We start from the raw sequence: 17927 nt of genomic DNA, 5'->3' as shown, positions 1-17927 counted from the left end.
CCTACATTTTTTTTTTTTTGCACAACCGACCTCTTGTAGCATGCGAGAGAAGAGATCCACATTTTTGCTCGAGTGGTGTTCACAGGCTGTCGTTTTGCTTGCTTGGTGTTCGGATTTTGGGTTTTCTTACTTCTGTCCATTGGCAAATTGTATCTGCACAGTGGACTGTCGCTGTAACGACTCAACTTTTCGAGATCTCTAATTGGGTCACTACTTACATGCATGTAATTTTAAAACACAAACTAGTCAACCATTTTATTGCAAAATAATAATTTTCTAAATAATAGAACAGTATTTGATTCGGGATCCCTAAATGTTGAAGATAAATATATAAATAAGTCATAAAACATTTAAATTTAAAACTCAAAACTCAACGTTTTCATTTAAACCGTTGAAATTTCTCTAAAACATGATATTGAGCAGAAGCATCAACACTTTTCCTCATATGGCACCTTTAATAGATCTCCTCGCCAAGCACCTGGTTCGTTCCTTGCCTTTACCTGAAAAACATATCATAATAAAGGATGAGTACAAAAATACTCAGTAAGTAACTCCACTATTGCGGTCAGCCTATGCATTTATGTCCCATTAGTGTTTTCAAAGCACAAGGCGCACCTCAAGGCGACAAGTCCTTTGATCGCCTCAAGGTGAGAGGCGACAAAAAGGTTCGCTTGGGCACAATGAATAAATAAATAAATAAATAATGTAGAAGTAGAACATAAGTTTATATACAAATGTGAACGCCTCAAAGATCAATAATAGTAATCTAATCAATAAAAATTAACAAAACTCTAAAAGTAAAAGTTTAAAAACATGATCGTTGTTCTCATCTAAATATAAGGTTTCGTCCATTGCTCCTCCTTGGCCATTGTCCTCAATGTCTAATTTCTCTTTATCGTTCTCATCTTCATCACTAACCACTTATATAGTTGGTGTTTGCTTTTGAACTCTAGAAGTGGAGGCAGAGGCAGTTGACTTTCCTTTTGATCTAGTGTATGTGATGGGTTCTCTAACTCTACTAGCACGAGCTATATCTCCCCATAAGAGGTCGTCGTCATAAAAAACTAGCTCATTGTCAACTTCAGTTTCATTATTTTCTTTATCCAATGTTTCGACCAACCATTCATTACTTTCGTCTATATGATCTAAGGAGATTGGATCAAGTTGATCCTTTAAATCAAAGAGCTCTTTAAGTGCTTGATTATACTTTATATAAACAAGATCATTTAAGCGCTTCTGTTCCAACCTGTTCCTTTTTTTCGTATGAATCTATAAATTATTAACCAATATGGAGTTAGAAGTTTATTTTAAATCTTAAATTCATAATGTAGAAAACAAAATGATCACTTACATGTTCTTCGAAAACACTCCAATTGCACTCACACCCAGAAGCGCTGCAACACATCAGATTAAGGACTCTCATGGCTAACTTTTGCAAAACTGAGTACTACCACCATAAAGAGCCTCCCATGATGTTCACGCATTTGACATGATTTAGAAATAACATACTTATATACACTATCAATGTAGTAGGGAATGTCCTTACCTGACGTCTTAACTTTCCTTGTGTTGATTGCTAAGTGAATGTCGAATATGCCTTTAGCTTCAGAATATAACTCTAATTCTACTGTGCATTGATTTTGATCACTAGTAGATGGTATCAATCTTGCACAACTTTAAGAAGATCACTCATGACTTCAACATCTCGAGTAATTCTATTCTTGTAGTCATAGAAAAGTGATTATATTCAAATAATATCCAACAACATGTAATGGTCGATGAAGTTGACAATCCCATCTATCAATGATCTCCTAAATTGGCTTGTACTTCATCTCATTATCATTAAATCCACTCTTAATAGTCTCTTTTGCCCTATCCATGGCTTCATAGATATATCCTATTGCAGGTTTATCACCATCGACAAGTCTAAGTACTTGAACTAAGGGTTTGGATGCCTTTTAAGTGTAAACCACTGAGTTCCAAAAGGATGGCATCAAAATGTTGTCGGTTGCTCTCTTTCCCTTTGGATCTTTTTCCCATTTGGAAGTCCTCCATTTCTAAGAAATAAACATCTTCTCAAGTTTGCTTTATTCCTGTGGATACTTGCTAGGGTAAAAAAACAATGTTGCAAAACATGTAATCGTTGGTCTTACCAATTCATGTTGATTGGTAAATTCTCTCATCATGTTAAGTATGTACAAGTGATTATAAATAAAACCACTTAGTTCTATAACCCTTTTAAGACATCTTTTGATCGGATCAATCTTTCCAATGTTCTCTAATATCAAATCTAAACAGTGGGCAGCAAATGGTGTCCAATATAAATGTGGCCGCTTTGCTTCGAAATATTTGGCAGTTAGGACATAGTTTGAGGTTTTATTAGTCACTACTTGGACAATATTCTCTTCTCATATCTTTTCCACCATGCTATTGCCAACCGGGATGTTTCCGTTTTTGTTCTGCTTCTCCCCATCCTATTATAAAACAATGAAAATAAACCAAAAAATAAAAAAGCCTATTTTAGAAATGTTTCCACTTAGAATTGAAAAACAAGTATATGGAAAGAAAAAACTAATCTTTTTCAGAAACTAATCTTTTTCAAAAACAAGTTGGAATATGAAAAACAACAAGTAGGTATACTGAAAAACAAAAATAAAAAATCCAACCTTTTTGGTTGAAAAAAAAATATACTGTAGAAAAACCAATCCTTTTCAAAAACAACTTGAATATGAAAAACAAAAATAAAAAAACCAACCTTTTTGGTTGAAAGAAAAAGTAGACTGAAAAAGAAAACTAATCTTTTTCAAAAACAAGTTGAATATGAAAAGCAACAAGTAATATAGTGAACAAAAATAAAAAAGACGAACCTTTTGGTTGAAGAAAAAGTATACCGAAAAAAAACTAATCTTTTTCAAAAACAAGTTGAATATGAAAAACAACAAGTAGTATGCTGAAAAACAAAAATAAAAAAACCAATCTTTTTGTAAAACAATGAAGATATGCTAAAGAAGCTGAATGAAAACGGAATAAAAATGCTTCCTTTTTATATAAACCCACGTAGAATCTGCCGAGAACAAGTACAATGAAAAAAAAGAACTAAAAAGCCTTTACGTTTCTTTTAATAAACCCACCTCAGAATCTGCCGAGAAGAACTATAATGGGGAGGAAAAAAAAAACTAACCTTTTTGATTGCGTTTTCTACCCCTTAAAAGTGTAGCTGAAGAGGTTGAATGGGAAAACTAAAGAAAAATTCTTCCTTGTTTTTTTTTGGAAGAGCCTCAGAATCCTGCGAGAAGGAGAAATTCAAACTTGGAAGAAAAGAAACTAACCCAAACGTGGAGAATAGGAAGAAACCAACACGTTTTCCTATAACGATTTTTTCTTTTGCATGGTATAGACGGCTGTGTATTATAATATTAGGTTGCATGGATTTGGTGGGCCTTTTTTATGTGGGCTTAGGTTGTAAAATTATACTGGTATAATTGAAAAAAAAAGAAAGAAAGAAGGAATTCTAAAATTGCACGCCTTGGCCAAGGCACAAGGCACTGCAAGGCGAGCACAAGAGTTGTAACATTGAATCTGCACGCCTTGGCTACATACGAGGTGCATAGGCCTCCAGCCACCTTGCCTCTCGTCTCAGGCGCGCGCCCGAAGTCGCCTCAACATCATTGTGTCCAATAAATGCAAACATGTAGGTGAGACACATAATTTTTTAACCACTCTTTAGATGGTCGTCTAGTGAATGGTTTAACTTGCCCTAACACGGAGCTGTAACATGGTTGTGAACCCGTCGGTCCACGGAACTGTGATACAATTGTGAATCCATTGGTCCATGGAGTTGTAGTACATAGTTGTGAACTCGTCAGTTCATGAAGTCGTAATGTAGTTGTGAACTCATCAGTTCATGAAGCTGTAATGTAGTTGTGAACCCATTGGTTCACGGAGCTGTAATATAATAGTGTTAGGAGAGCAACCGACACTTTCATAATATGACATTTATCATAGCATCAATAATATTCACAACATAAAAACATGGTACATGTCTCAGGGTCCCACACATATTCGTGACATCATGCTTCTAAAATTTGCTTTATTAACATAACATATCATGCTTCTTAATATGATCCATTCAAAACCAAACACTATCAAATTATCTATGTTACCTAGCTCAGAGGCGGTTCCAGTAGTAAGATTGCTTACCTCGACATTAAGTCCAAATATTTATCCAGACAAACCAATCTCCCTTTCTAGCTTTGAGGGTTCTTGAATCACACTATTATAGTTTGACCCAAAGTCACTTCCAAGCTTCAAACAATAAATCCAACCTATGCAAAAATTCAATACCAAATACGAAGGGTTAGAAAACCAATTTCAGGAAGGAACATTAGCCCACTTGGTTCCAAGACCTTACTTCTTAACAAAAACACACCAAATGCTCTTGAACTTTGCTGCACATTACACTAATGGCCTCCAAAACTCGACTCTACAGATGACACATGGTGGGTTTACAAGATGAACCTAAGAAGTTGCAAAATTGCACAAAACGCTTACCACATTCAAGAATCTGACAAAAGAGACAACTATTCACAGCGGTGGCGACAATAACACTTTGGTATAGTGGGCAGAGGAGGTGGTGTGCGGCTATGAGGGAGACCCCATTAAGTTAGAGAGAGAAACAAAGACTAGCGAGAGAAACTTGAAGGAAAGAAGAAATACATCACCCATGCTCGATTGTCTACAGAAACCCGCGGCGACGACCTGCCTATGACCGATCGGAGTGGCGTTACTCGTTGACGACTAGCGGCATGGTGCTAGGCGGAAGAACCTGTGACTGATGGAGACCCATGCGAACTGAACCCCTTTCTATAACAATATCAAAACTCCCGAGTCCCCATGCCTAAAACGCCACACCTCCATGCCCACTCGATCGACGGTCGGCCACACCTCCACGCCCAAAATGTCTCGCCCAAACCTCCACGCCGGTGACTTCTCCAAACCCGACACGCTGGCAGTAACTTCTCCACGCCTAAACTTCGTTCGACTTCTCCACGCCCAGACTCACCGACAACTTCGCCACACCCAAGAAGAACTCCTGAATATTTCAAAGGAGAGACAAAAATGTGGGACATTGCTGGAGATTTATTTGATTCATTTGAAGATGCGGGAATGCTTGAAGTAGCTAGTTTATCTTTGGACGAACCAGAATTGGAAGCTATAGTTTTTACTGATGATGATGATCAGAATGAAGCTTCGAGTGGTTAAGAGGACATTGGACAAGAATGAAGAAAATATGGCTTGGCTTCTTTGATTCTATTTTGTGGTTTTGTAACTTTTGTGGTGTTCAACTAATTACTAAAACTTGTTATGACTTATAACATTGGACCGTTAGTCATCTTATCTATGGTTGTATGGTTGTTAATGATATTTTTAAATGGAATATTTCCCAATATGTTTATTTTACGACATATATTTAATTTTTTTAATAAAAAAAATAACGTGTCCCCGATGTGTCGTGTCCTACTTTTTTGAAAATTGGCGTTTCGCCGTGTCGGTGTCGTCGTGTCGCTGTGTCGCGTGTCGGTGTCCGTGCTTCTTAGGTCAAGATGCCACCTGATTTACCAAAGGATTCCACAAATTCTCAGCCAATATCCTTAGAGCTCCATATGATTTTAATAAAAGTAGCATCAAAATCTTCTTTCTTTGATTCCTGGATCAAAACAAGGTCTGGATTATGTTTTTTCAAGAATTCTTTTAAGATCAGCCTCTTATTTACATCCTTTAACCCACATGTATTCCACAACACTATTTTCATCACAATTATGATATGGAGACTCCCAAAGTTACTAGAAGAGCATGTTCAACCCAAAGTTAATCCACAATTTGCACCCATAGCTTGTAGGTGAGTTGGGATTTCTAAAGGCAGAATTGGTACCAAGCTAACAGCAGTTTTTACGTTTGCAATCTAGTCTTCCTCAGTCTGGAATAGGTTGACAATATTTGTCTCAAAGGAATACTTTTGTCCAATATCAACTTGATCTTTCCCAATCTTATGCTGTTGGGCTTCTTCACTACTGACACTAAAGGGAGAGTCAAACTTCTTCAACACCCTTCTTATTCAGAGTAGGGAAAGGGAAGGACTTGGGGTTCCTCTAAAAAATTTCACCTTAAGGTTGGGTAGGGTGAAGGCCGAGTGATCAAATTTTATAAAATGAGAGGAAGATTCAATTTGCCTGGTAGAGAGAAAAGTATGACTTGTTCTTGTTTATTTGAATCCTTCTCTCCTGTGTATTGCAATGATGATTCGCGTTGTTGATGGTAGTTTCACCTCTATTGCAGGAAAAGGAACAATCCCTTTGTCTCACAAATTTACTTTACGTTATGTCCTTCATGTTCCAAGATTAGCCTGTAATTTGTTATCTGTCAATAAAATCTCTAAAGATGCTAATTGTCATGTTATCTTATGTGAAACTCATTGTATCTTTCAGGATCAGGACTCGGGGGGAAACGATTGGATGTGCTAGGATGATTGATGGTTTCTATTACTTTGATAATGAAGTTTCAGTTAGTCATAAAAAAGTTCAGAACATACGTAGTGTCAGTTCTTCTTCTGTTCAAGAAACTATAATGCTTTGGCATCGTAGATTAGGGCATCCATATTTCTTCTACTTAAAGTACTGTTTCAAAATTTATTTAAAGAGATCGATTGTTCTATTTTTCAAGGTGAAAGTTGCATTTTTGCCAAACATCACCGATCTTATTTGCTTAAACCTTACCAGGCTTCATCACCTTTTTACTTAATTCATATGGATCGTCTAGAGTTTTGGCTCATAGTTTTAAGTGCTGGTTTGTTACATTTATAGATGATCACACCTGTTCAACTTGACTCTATTTGTCTGGTTTTAAAAAAGGATTGAAACTCAATTTCAAATTAAAATTTGCATTCTTCACTCTGATAATGACACTTAATATTTCAACGACCATTTAACCGATTTTTTTGCAAAATAAGGGTATTTTTCATCAGCTACGTGTCGAGGCACTCCTTAGCAGAATGACATTGTTGAGTGAAAAAATAGACACTTGAAGTTGCTCGTGCCGTTATGTTTTCTTTTAAGGTTCCAAAATATTTGTGGGGTGATGCAATCCTTATAGCTGCATACCTAATCAATTGAATGTCGTCTAAGGTTTTGAATTTTAGAACTCCTTTGAGTCACTTCAAAGAGTCTTTTCTTAATGTCTGATTGTTTTCTGATTTACCAATAAAATTATTTGGGTGTACTGTTTATGTCCATACTCCTACCCTTTCTTCAACTAAACTTGATCCTGAGCAATTAAATGCATTTTTGTAAGTTATATCTCTCATAAAAAGGCTTACAAATGTTTTAATCTTTCGACCAACAAGTATTTTGATAGTATGGATATGCTTTTCTTGGAAAATCAAGCATTTTTAGGGAAAATTCTCTTCAAAGGGACAAATCTAACAGTGAAGATAATTTTTGGGGCACTTCACCTCTCCCAAATATCACTGATTTTGAAAGTATGAGTTCTAGCCCTTCGATGCCAAGTGTGGAAAGTTCTTCTTTAGGGGGAGAAACACTACAAACTGACTCAATAAGTCGAAAGCCTGAACTTCAAGTTTATACTAGAAGAATTGATTCAAAGAGATCGAGATCAAACAGTTAACATATCATAGGACCAATCTAATGCTCCGGTGAATGATTCTGAAGATCCAGACATTAGACACTCAATGCCTATTTCTCCTAGCTCTTCATCTCCTTATTTACTTGATGTCTCTGATTTTGATTTTCCAGTTGCCCATAGGAAAGATACTCGTAAATGTACCAAATATTCCATTGCAAACTATCTTTCTTATCATAGATTTTCTGACTTTCATAAAACCTTCACATCTAAGATAACCAATCTATTTGTTCCAAGGAATATGCAAGAGGCCTTAAATGATTTGAATTGGAAATTAGCAGTGATGGAAGAGATTAATGCGCTAAAACAAAATTGCACATGGGACATAGTTGAACTACCAAAAGGTAAGAAAACAGTGAGATGCAAATGAGTGTTCACTGTAAAATATTGATCTGATGGTAGTATTGAAAGGTACAAGGCCAGATTGGTTGCCAAGGGGTTCGCTCAAACCTATGGAATTGATTATCAAGAAACATGTGTTTCAGTTGCTAAACTTAATTATATAGAGTTCTATTGTTTGTTGCAGTTAATTTTGATTGGTCTCTATATCAACTTGATGTTAAGAATGCCTTTCTCAATGTGGATCTTGAAGAAGAGGCATTCATGACTTGCCACCTGGTTTCGAGGTGGATCTTAGGGTTAACAAAGTGTGCAAGTTAGAGAAATCATTATACGACCTTAATCAATCTCTTAGAGCATGGTTTGAATATTTTGGAAAGGCAATCACGAGCTGTGGATTTAGTCAAAGTCAAGTGGATCATACTATGTTTTATAAACATACTGGGAATGACAAGGTTGTTGTTTTTATAGTGTTTGAAAGGTACTTCAGTAAAAGGTATATTATTTAAGAAGCATGACCACCTGCATGTTGAGGTTTACATTGATGTTGATTGGGTAGACAACACGACTGATAGAAGATTCAGTTCAGGTTATTGCTCTTTTATTGAAGGAAATCTAGTTACTTGGTGAAGTAAAAAACAAAGTGTGGTTGCAAGAAGTAGTGCTGAAGTAGAATTTAGGGTGTTAGCCCAAGGTTTTTTGAGGGCAAATGGATAACAAGTCAGGGATTTTCATTGCCCACGATCCAGTCCTTCATTATAGGACCAAAACATATTGAAGTTGATAAACACTTCATAAAGGAGAAGATTGATGCAAGAATAATATGCATTCCCTACCTTCTGACAACAGAGCAAATTGTAGATGTATCAACTAAAGGTCTTTCAAAGTGACGATTCAACAATTTAATTGACAAGTTGGCCATGAATGATACCTTCAAACTAGCTTGAGGGGGAGTGTTGATTATTTCCTTTCTTGTAAAATTCTCCATTGTATTTATTGTAATATATTTGCTGTATTTTATTTTTCCCTTATTTGTAATGGTATGTTTTTTCTATTTAAGAAACCCTTTATTCCCAAGCGAAACAAGAGAAAAAAAAAAAAGAACTTTTTAGCACTTTTCTTTCATCTGTGTGCTTGTGGAAGAGTGAATGAAAAAGATGACAGGGTTCTGACTATTATTGAAGTTGTTAAAATAGTTAAAATAGTAAAATTCCTTATCCTTGAAGGGACCCCTGTTATGGTTTCAATCTGGAGAAAAAAAAGAAAAACAGAAAAAGGAGGAAAACAAATTGTCAACAGTTCAGATAATTTTAATGGTTATGTTTATTTAGAATTTGATTTAGTTTATTGTTCACTTGTGAACTTAATACATGACCGCATATTATGATTTAACAGTTGGCACGCTTGTTCCAAATGCTTGAAGGTCTCGGGACAAGAATAGAGAAAGATCGTTTGCTGGACAAGTATCGTAAACCTCATTTAAATGCTGCATATATGAAGGAATGGGCTCCTCTCACTCAAGAGTTCCTTAAAGTCCTTCCATACTCCCTTACAGAGAGTCAGATGAAAGCTGTTACAGAAATTATATGGGATTTGAAGCGACCAATTCCTATGAATAGGCTCTTGCAGGTTTCTCTCCTTCATCCTTTTTATTGAATATTGTTATTTTCTTTTATGGAAACAACTTTTATTGAGGAAAAAAAAAATGAAAGAATACAAGGTCATATATTTTTTTTGTTACACTGTCATACTAGAAACCTCTCATTTCTATTTATGCTTCATAGTGGATCTCTGTAGCTCTTGTTCATAACTTTGCACAAACTTTTGTTCGTGCTGTCATTAATTACATATGCACAGCCTTTATGGTTGGTTAGACTAGATCTCATAGCCTAATCCTACAGACTTTCTCAAAACTCAAAAGTTAAGTTCTTACCAAATCTTAAATATTACCATACCTAGTTGTGTGGTAAACATGAATAACCATAAATCCTGACCAGCGAAAGCCATATTCCAATGGACATGGTCATTCAACATATAGGCTCTATGGAGAAATATTGCTTTTAGTAAATGTGATCATCATCCTTTTGCATGGATCGAACGGAAAGCTTTCCGAGGATTGCGTAAATGCTTCTTAAAACTAATCTCTCCTATTCTCCCTTGTTTCTTTTATTTTCATAAATGCTCAGTTAGGGATGGTTCTAATACCTGTCCTTTTCCCCATCTCTATCATTTTTCTAAAATGAATGTCTTTTTCCCCATTTCCTTTTCCCCAGCTCCTTACACTCTAATCCACTATACTAACAAACTACTGGGCCCCACCTAAATCCATAACTACCCTTCACACACTTACGTTCATACACTTTCATAACCAGGGGTCTATCACTGAAGTAAAGAAACCATCCCTTTGGAGACAGAACAATAGGCCGGAAAATAAACACCAAGGCAACTTTGAGAACGGAAGCGCCCATGTAGATAAAAGACAAACAAGGAACCGATGAAAAAGAAGTTGCATTCAAAGCTCTATGAAAAGGAACCATCTGTAAAAGAACCATTACTCTCGACTGACCTATAAATACTGGCTGTGTTGTATTGTTTGAGGGTAATCTACATTTGAATAAAATTCTCTCTTTGGTCTACACCAAGTAATGTACATCTGATATTTATTTTGGTCCTTTCCAGGGTGACGTAGGATGTGGGAAGACAGTGGTTGCTTTTCTGGCATGCATGGAAGTTATAGGCACTGGATGTCAGGTTTAGCTTCTGGATATTTGAGACATTTTAATAGATTGTTTGATGTCTCGAATAAATACTGGTTACTTTATAATTTAAAAGTAGGTTATTAGGTATGTAAATCTAATGTTTAAATCTTTAAATGCTGTGAAAATCTGAGATTCCTTGTAATAATCTGTAGGCAGCTTTCATGGTTCCGACTGAGTTACTTGCTATTCAGCATTATGAACATTTGCTTGGTTTGTTAGAGAGCATGGAAGGGATCGAGAATAAACCTTCTGTTGCTTTACTAACAGGTTCTACCTCATCAAAACAATCACGGATGATTCGCGAGGTCTGCATTATTACCTAATTGTTTTGTAACTTCTTTATTCATGCTACACTACTGAAATTGAGAATTTAATTTTAATTTCAGAGCCTCCAAACAGGAGAGACTTCTTTAGTTATTGGAACTCAGAGTCTAATATCGGAAAAAGTGGAGTTCTCTGCTTTACGCATTGCAGTTGTGGATGAGCAGCATCGTTTTGGTGTAGTTCAGAGAGGAAAGTTTAGCAGTAAGGTGGTTGCTTTATCTGTAGTAATATAGTGCTTCATTTTCTGAAAAAATTCAAACATATCATAGTGGCCTTTTTGTCAAATTGCAATAGTAGTGGTCAATTTCATTTAACCTATAGGAGAATTTTGATTTGACTTCTGTCAAGGCCGTTTTTGGTACTTTCATTGTTACAACAGTACCTTCCAAAGTGCAGATGAAATAGTCTCTATTTCCGGGACGTTCAAGGAGTCACTTTTTTGTTAGAAATCTTCCAAGGGAAACTTGGTCTCTGTGTTTTGCAGTTTCCTGCATTTTTTGTTCTCACTTTTTTTCTCTTTGTTTTATTTAAATTATTTGTCTTCTCTCTGATTTCTCCTGTTAAAGACAATTTCTTATTGTTCTGTCTAAATAAGACCAATTGGATTGCTTCAGTTCCGAGACAATATCGTCTGGGTGTGTCAAAGACTTTGCCCTTCAATTGCAGGCCACTCTTACGAAGACAGCTAAAATTCTTTATTTATTTGGAGGAATGAGAGATCTTTATTTAATTTAATACCTTCAACCGGATGTCACTCATTTTATTTTAGTTACTCTCACTCTATGCTTATTGCCAATCCGAGAGGGTTTTTTGTAATCTCCTTTGAGTTTGTTAGGGTTGACATACTTAATCTTTCCTCCCCTTCTTTCTTTTTAGTCTTTCATTATTAACAAAATAACTTTTCTAATTGATTAAAGGGAAAAATCTATTTCTAAACGTCGATTATGTTGGGTAAATTGTTTATGTTTCCTCTGCTGGAAATGATTTTGCCCTTCTTTTATTTATTTTGTCTTAATCTTGCCATCCTCAAACTCATGGTACGTTATCACTCTTGACTGTAGTTATTCAACAACTCTTTAAGTTCAAAAATTACCGTGGAGTGCTCTGATGGAACCTCAAGTGGAGATTTCTATATGGCTCCTCATGTTCTTGCCATGTCAGCCACTCCTATTCCAAGAACGCTTGCTCTTGCATTGTATGGAGACGTGTCGCTGACTCATGTAAGTTCACACTTTTCTCCTAATTTACATACAACTGCTATTGAAGTATAAAGTTCACATGAAAAGCATTTCTCCACATATCCTAATGCCAATAGACAACGACCTAAAGAACATAGTATTACTTTGTGTAGTTTAAAACACCTACGCAATGAAATGTGTACTTTCGATAACTAGGTAGATAATTTGATCAACTTCCGCATTTTTTTTCATTCTCCTTTCATTTTGGTTGGAACTGGATTTTATCCCTTCATTTTCCATTGAACACTGGTATTTCCTGTCGTTTTGTTAATCAAATATTTCTTCTTATTATTGAATTCTGTACAAAGTTACGACCCTAAATTATAAGAGAAGGGAAAAGCCAAATAAGGTAATAACCCAACGGTAACAAAGGGAAGAGAGAATGTAAACAAATGCCAGAAAGGAGATTACAGAATAAGGGAAAAAACTAAAATACAAAGGAAGAACTTTTCTGTTTTCAACATTTCCTTCTTCTCTTCTCAATGTAAACATTTCCAACATTGGCTGAATTTAGGGAGAACATACTTTCTTTAATATACTGATTCACCACTTGTACGCGTACATTCTTTTCTCCTTACTAGCAAATTTTAGTTTATTTATTTGTATGATATTTACACGGTTGTTATATTCATATGTCCTCATTTTCTGTTATATTCAGATTTCCCCATTTTCTGTTATATTCTATTGGATTGTGTAGGTTTCTAAACTATAACTTTGACTCATTTCGATAACACTTCTGATAACAATTTCGTTTTTAGTTTTTGTTTCTAAAATTTATGCTTCTTCTCTTCCAATTTCTCTATCATAGTTTCACCTATCTTCAAATTCTATTTTAGGTTTCATTTGGTAAAAATTTGGTTTTTTGTTTTTGGTTTTTAGTAAGCCTACAAACACTCATTCTACTTCTAAATTTCTTGCTTTGATATTTACTTTTTACCAATATTTAAAAAATCAAGCCAAAGTTCAAAAACTAAAAAAAGTTGTTTTTAAAAACATATTTTTGTTTTTGGAATTTGGTTAAGAATTTAAACTCTTATACTTAAGTAAGATGCAAATCATGGGCGGTAATTGAGAGAAAATATGCTTAATTTTCAAAAACAAAAAACAAAAATGAAATGGTTATCGAATGTGATGCACGAGGCCTAGCATTCGGTCTAGGATTTGGAATATGGATTCGGCATCTGATGGCCCCAACATTCTTTTGCATCTCTTGTGACCTGACAATGGCATTCTTACTTGTCTTAAGTTGCTTCGAAGAATCAAGACTATTCCCACAAACTAACACTGGTTCTTTCAACATGTTTTATCCTCATTCCTCACTCTCATGCTTCCTAAGAAAATTCCCAGGAGGTCACCCAACATAGACATGCTTGTCCAGTCATGCTTCCTATAAATTGCTCTATGCTAAGCATCACAGTCATGCTCGTCTAGGACGTGTTGCCCATGGCCGCGTGTCCGACTCCACCTCTTTTTATAATGCTTTCATGTTATGTATTTCATTTTGCTAGTTAGTTTACTCTCTTTGTACTTTTCCTTGTGTATGGCCGCTTGCTCATTTCCATATGCAAGGGTGTCAGATGTCTCTTTGTTCAGTATGTACTATGTGGGGGTATGACTAGTTGTCCTATCTTCACATCCGAGAGTTGTATGCTATAAAACGTTATTGTCCCCTTCATTGCTTTCTAGCTGTATGACTAATTTTCATTGCTCAATCATGCTTCAATTTAACGAAAACTTTTTTCTCTAAACCCGTTTTCTAAAACATTTTCTCAAGAATGTGGGTGGAAGTTGCAAGAAACACCCATTGTGCCATCAGTTATTCAGATTCGGATTGGCTGATTTGTTCCAAGGCGAGAACAAGAGCTGAGTCAAGTCGGCTCGTGAAGTTGATAAGTTGTGATCATGTCTACGACGAAACGGTTAGGCAAGTCCTATGTTGACTAGTTGGTCGAGATGGAAGAGCAAATGTTCTATCTAATAGAAGTCCTTGATCAGATTCGGTTCTTAAAAACTCGACTACAAGAAGTATCTGACAAGGCCGATGGAATTGATGCGGTGGCTGGCCGCTTGGATGGAATGCCCATCAAGGAATTGTTAACAAGGGTTGAGACCCTAGAAGTAAAAGTTATGAGAACTAGTAACTTTGAGCGTAGGGATGGCTCGATGAGCTAAAGAGTGGGTCGAAGAACTAGACAGCTCGTAGAAAGCAATAATTCAAATGGTGAGTGAGTTACTGAGACTTTCGAGCTGCTTTCGATGTTGTTCGGGTAGAGATTGTGGACATTAGTGCAAGAGTTAACCTCACCATGAGAGCAGTGGGAAACCAAGCCCTAGCTAGCGGTGTAGTCCAATTCAACAGGTTAAAATTACCTGAGTCTAAGCTCTTCTGTGGAGCTTGTGACGCGAAAGCACTAGAAGATTTTATATTTGATATGGAGCAATACTTCAGAGTTATGAACACAACTACTGAAGAGTTAGAGATCACTTTGGCGACGATGCATCTGGCAGAGGATGCCAAGTTATGGTGGAGGTCCTGTTTCATGGACATCCAAGAGGGTGGTTGCACCGTTGACACGTGGGAGAGACTGAAGCGTGAATTGCGTTCTCAGTTCTTCCCGGAAAATGTTGAAATTTTGGCAAGACATAAGCCACGAGAATTGAAACATACTGGCACTATTAGAGACTATGTGATACAATTTGTCAGACTAATGTTGGACATACGGGATATGTCTGAAAAAGGCAGTTTTCTGTTCTATTGAAAGCTTGAAACCATGGGTGAAAACAAAACTGTATGAACAGAGAATACAGGATCTCCCAGCCGCATACGCAGCGACCGAATGTTTATTTAATTTAATTGACGAATCTCATGAGAGATGAGGCAACACTCGAGATCCCCAACTAGAGGAAGTAAGAGCAATTGCAAGTCCACTGAGAAATAGTGGGGGAGACGACGACACTAGTGGGGATGGTAAACCATTCCAACAAAAGATTGGAAATACGTGTGGTGGCCCAATCAACAGAATTTTTATAATCACCCCCTATCCTGTTATATATGCAAAGGGCAACACAAGACAAGCGAATGTTCGAAACAGGCAACCTTTAATGCCTTTTAAGCCTCATTAGCTTCAGGCTCGAAAGGCAAAGCTGTTCATATAGAGGACGAGAATATGCAAGCAGAGGAAGATGAAACCCGACGAGTTGGGGCCTTAAGATTCTTAGCTGTTCTCCAGAGGAATATGAGAGATACAAAGAAACCCCAAAAAGGCGGATTGATATATGTAGATGCTTGGGTCAACCATAGATCGGCCATGAGTACCATGGTCGACTTTGGAGCCACCCATAACTTTATGTGTGAAACATAAGGCAGATGGTTGAATCTCCGTTGGGAAGAAGGCGCAGGGAAAATGAAAGCAGTGAACTTTGTGACCTTGCCTATTACTGGAATGGTAAAGAGAACAGTCGTACAGTTGAGAAATTGGAGTAGCCTTGCTGATTTTGTGATCGTTAAAATGGACGACTTTGACATAGTGTTGGGGATGAAATTCTTGCTCGAACATAAAGTAATAGCGATACCCCTTATCGAATGCGTAATGATCACAGGGTCTACGCCCACCGTTGTGCATATCGGGATCAAACAGCCAAATAGAGTAAAGATGATCTCAACCTGTAAGACCTCAAATAATTTACACCTACAAAAGAAGGGGTAAAAAGGGAAATGTCAAAGCAGCCAATGGAAAGCAAGGAAAGAAAGTGGGAGAAAAGGTGGAGGGGACCACGAGCTGGGATGCGAGAGAAGAAAGAGGGGACCATGAATTGGTTACAAAAGGGGCAAGGGATCAGATGGAAGAAATAGGAGAAGAATTATCTAAAAGTGAGTGAACTTTTAGGATGAGAGAAAGCTAGCTCTATTTTTGGTTCTAAAAGTGTTGGGAAATTTTCCTTGTTATAGTTTTCTTCTTTTGGCAAGGCAGGGGAGAGTATTTCGAGGGGGGGTTGCTCTATTTTTGGGGGAGTGTCAGAGATGAAGAGGGAATGTTTGTATGGAAGAAACTTTATATAAATAATAGCAAGGAAAGGGCAGAATATTCATCCATCTGTCTTCTTCTTTTTGCTTTTTTCTTTCTTCTTTGTTGCTCTGTTTTTGGTGTTCTGTTTATCAAGCTTTGCAGGTGAGAAGAACGAACGAGTTTGTGAGAGAATCTTACACAACCCTTCAGTTGAAGAGGGACCTTACCCATGAATCAGTTGAAACCATGGAAGAGAAAACCCGTCAAGATATTCTGTGTCTTGGAAAAGTGTCGCAATGTCGAGCCAGACAGCTTACACAAGTCCCTGCCTCCACAAAGGAGGATTGATTAAGAGATTATACGTGGTACATTCGTGTCACACACCATATACAGTCTTCCGACATTGCTCATGCTTACGCAGGGAACGAATCAAAGCACACAAATAGGTGGAGGAAAAGAGAGCACAGATGTTGAGAGTTTCTACCAGGGGACGAAGTGCGGGTAAGATTGTGCCCAGAACATTTTCAATTGCAAGACCAAAGAGAATGGCGCCTCGTGAGGAGCTATAAAGGACTAGTGGAGGTCATCGATAAGGTTGGAAAAGCCTCTTATTGGGTGCAATTACCGTCGTGGATGGAGATCCATCCTGTCATCCACGTAAGTAATTTGAAGCCCTATCACCCCGACCATGTTGATGGGCAATGTAGTGTTGTGACATATCCGCTTGCCATGACGAAGAGAATGATAGAGGAAGAAGTTGATGAGAGACTTGCTGGAAGAAGCGACAGAGTTAGAAGACCAGGACAAGGCCTAGAAGAGTTCTTGGAGTGGTGGAAAAGCCTTTAAAACAGAGAAATTACTTAGGAGCACACAAAAGACCTCAAGGCAACTACCCAACAAATTACTGAGTTCGATCAAAGTTAGTTGATGAGGACGTCAACCAATTGAGTGGGGGAGGATATCATAGTCATGCTTGTCTAGGGCGTGTTACCCATGGCCGCATGTCCGCCTCCATCTCCACCTCTTTTTACCATGCTTTCATCCTATGTATTCCATTTTGTTAATTAATTTACTTTCCATGTACTTTTTCTTGTGCAAGGGTGGCGGATGTCTTTTTGTTCAGAATGTACTATGTGGGGGTATGACTAGTTGTCCTATCTTCACATCCGAGAGTTGTATGCTATTAACTATTGTTGTTGTCCCTTGCATTGCTTTCTAGTTGTACGACTAATTTTCTTGCTCAGCTTTCAAACGCTTGTGAAAACCTTTTTCTCTAAACCTGTTTTCTAAAACATTTTCTCAAGAATGTGGGTAGAGGTTGCGAGAAACGCCCATTGTGCCATTAACTATTCGGATTTGAATTGGTTGACTTGTTCAAGGGCGGGACAACTGTTGTACAATTGCCTTAAGTTACTATGATTGAGCCACCAAAAAGGAAAGGGACCTTGTAAGTATAAGTAGTAATTTTCAATTCTTTTAAGCTTTTCTTAACCATAATTTTGTATGCTCAAGATCCCTCTCATTCGGATATGATCTCGGTTCATCCTTGTCCCCCCTCCCAAACC

The 17927-nt window shown here is 37.1% G+C and overlaps 1 protein-coding gene across 2 annotated transcripts in view; it reads left to right on the top strand.

The window, feature by feature from the left end:
- LOC120081864 (ATP-dependent DNA helicase homolog RECG, chloroplastic) overlaps window positions 1-17927 on the top strand; it is a 51653-nt gene that overhangs the window by 22005 nt on the left and 11721 nt on the right. For both annotated transcript variants that reach the window (XM_039037039.1, XM_039037040.1), the window contains exons 8-12: window positions 9430-9663; window positions 10714-10785; window positions 10946-11098; window positions 11180-11323; window positions 12179-12337. In XM_039037039.1, the coding sequence (XP_038892967.1) occupies window positions 9430-9663; window positions 10714-10785; window positions 10946-11098; window positions 11180-11323; window positions 12179-12337 (762 nt within the window). The remainder of the gene's footprint in view (window positions 1-9429; window positions 9664-10713; window positions 10786-10945; window positions 11099-11179; window positions 11324-12178; window positions 12338-17927) is intronic.

The sequence above is a fragment of the Benincasa hispida genome, chromosome 7, assembly GCF_009727055.1.
Source record: "Benincasa hispida cultivar B227 chromosome 7, ASM972705v1, whole genome shotgun sequence".
NCBI classification, from domain to species: domain Eukaryota; kingdom Viridiplantae; phylum Streptophyta; class Magnoliopsida; order Cucurbitales; family Cucurbitaceae; genus Benincasa; species Benincasa hispida.
This window is presented reverse-complemented; position numbering and strand designations above follow the sequence as displayed.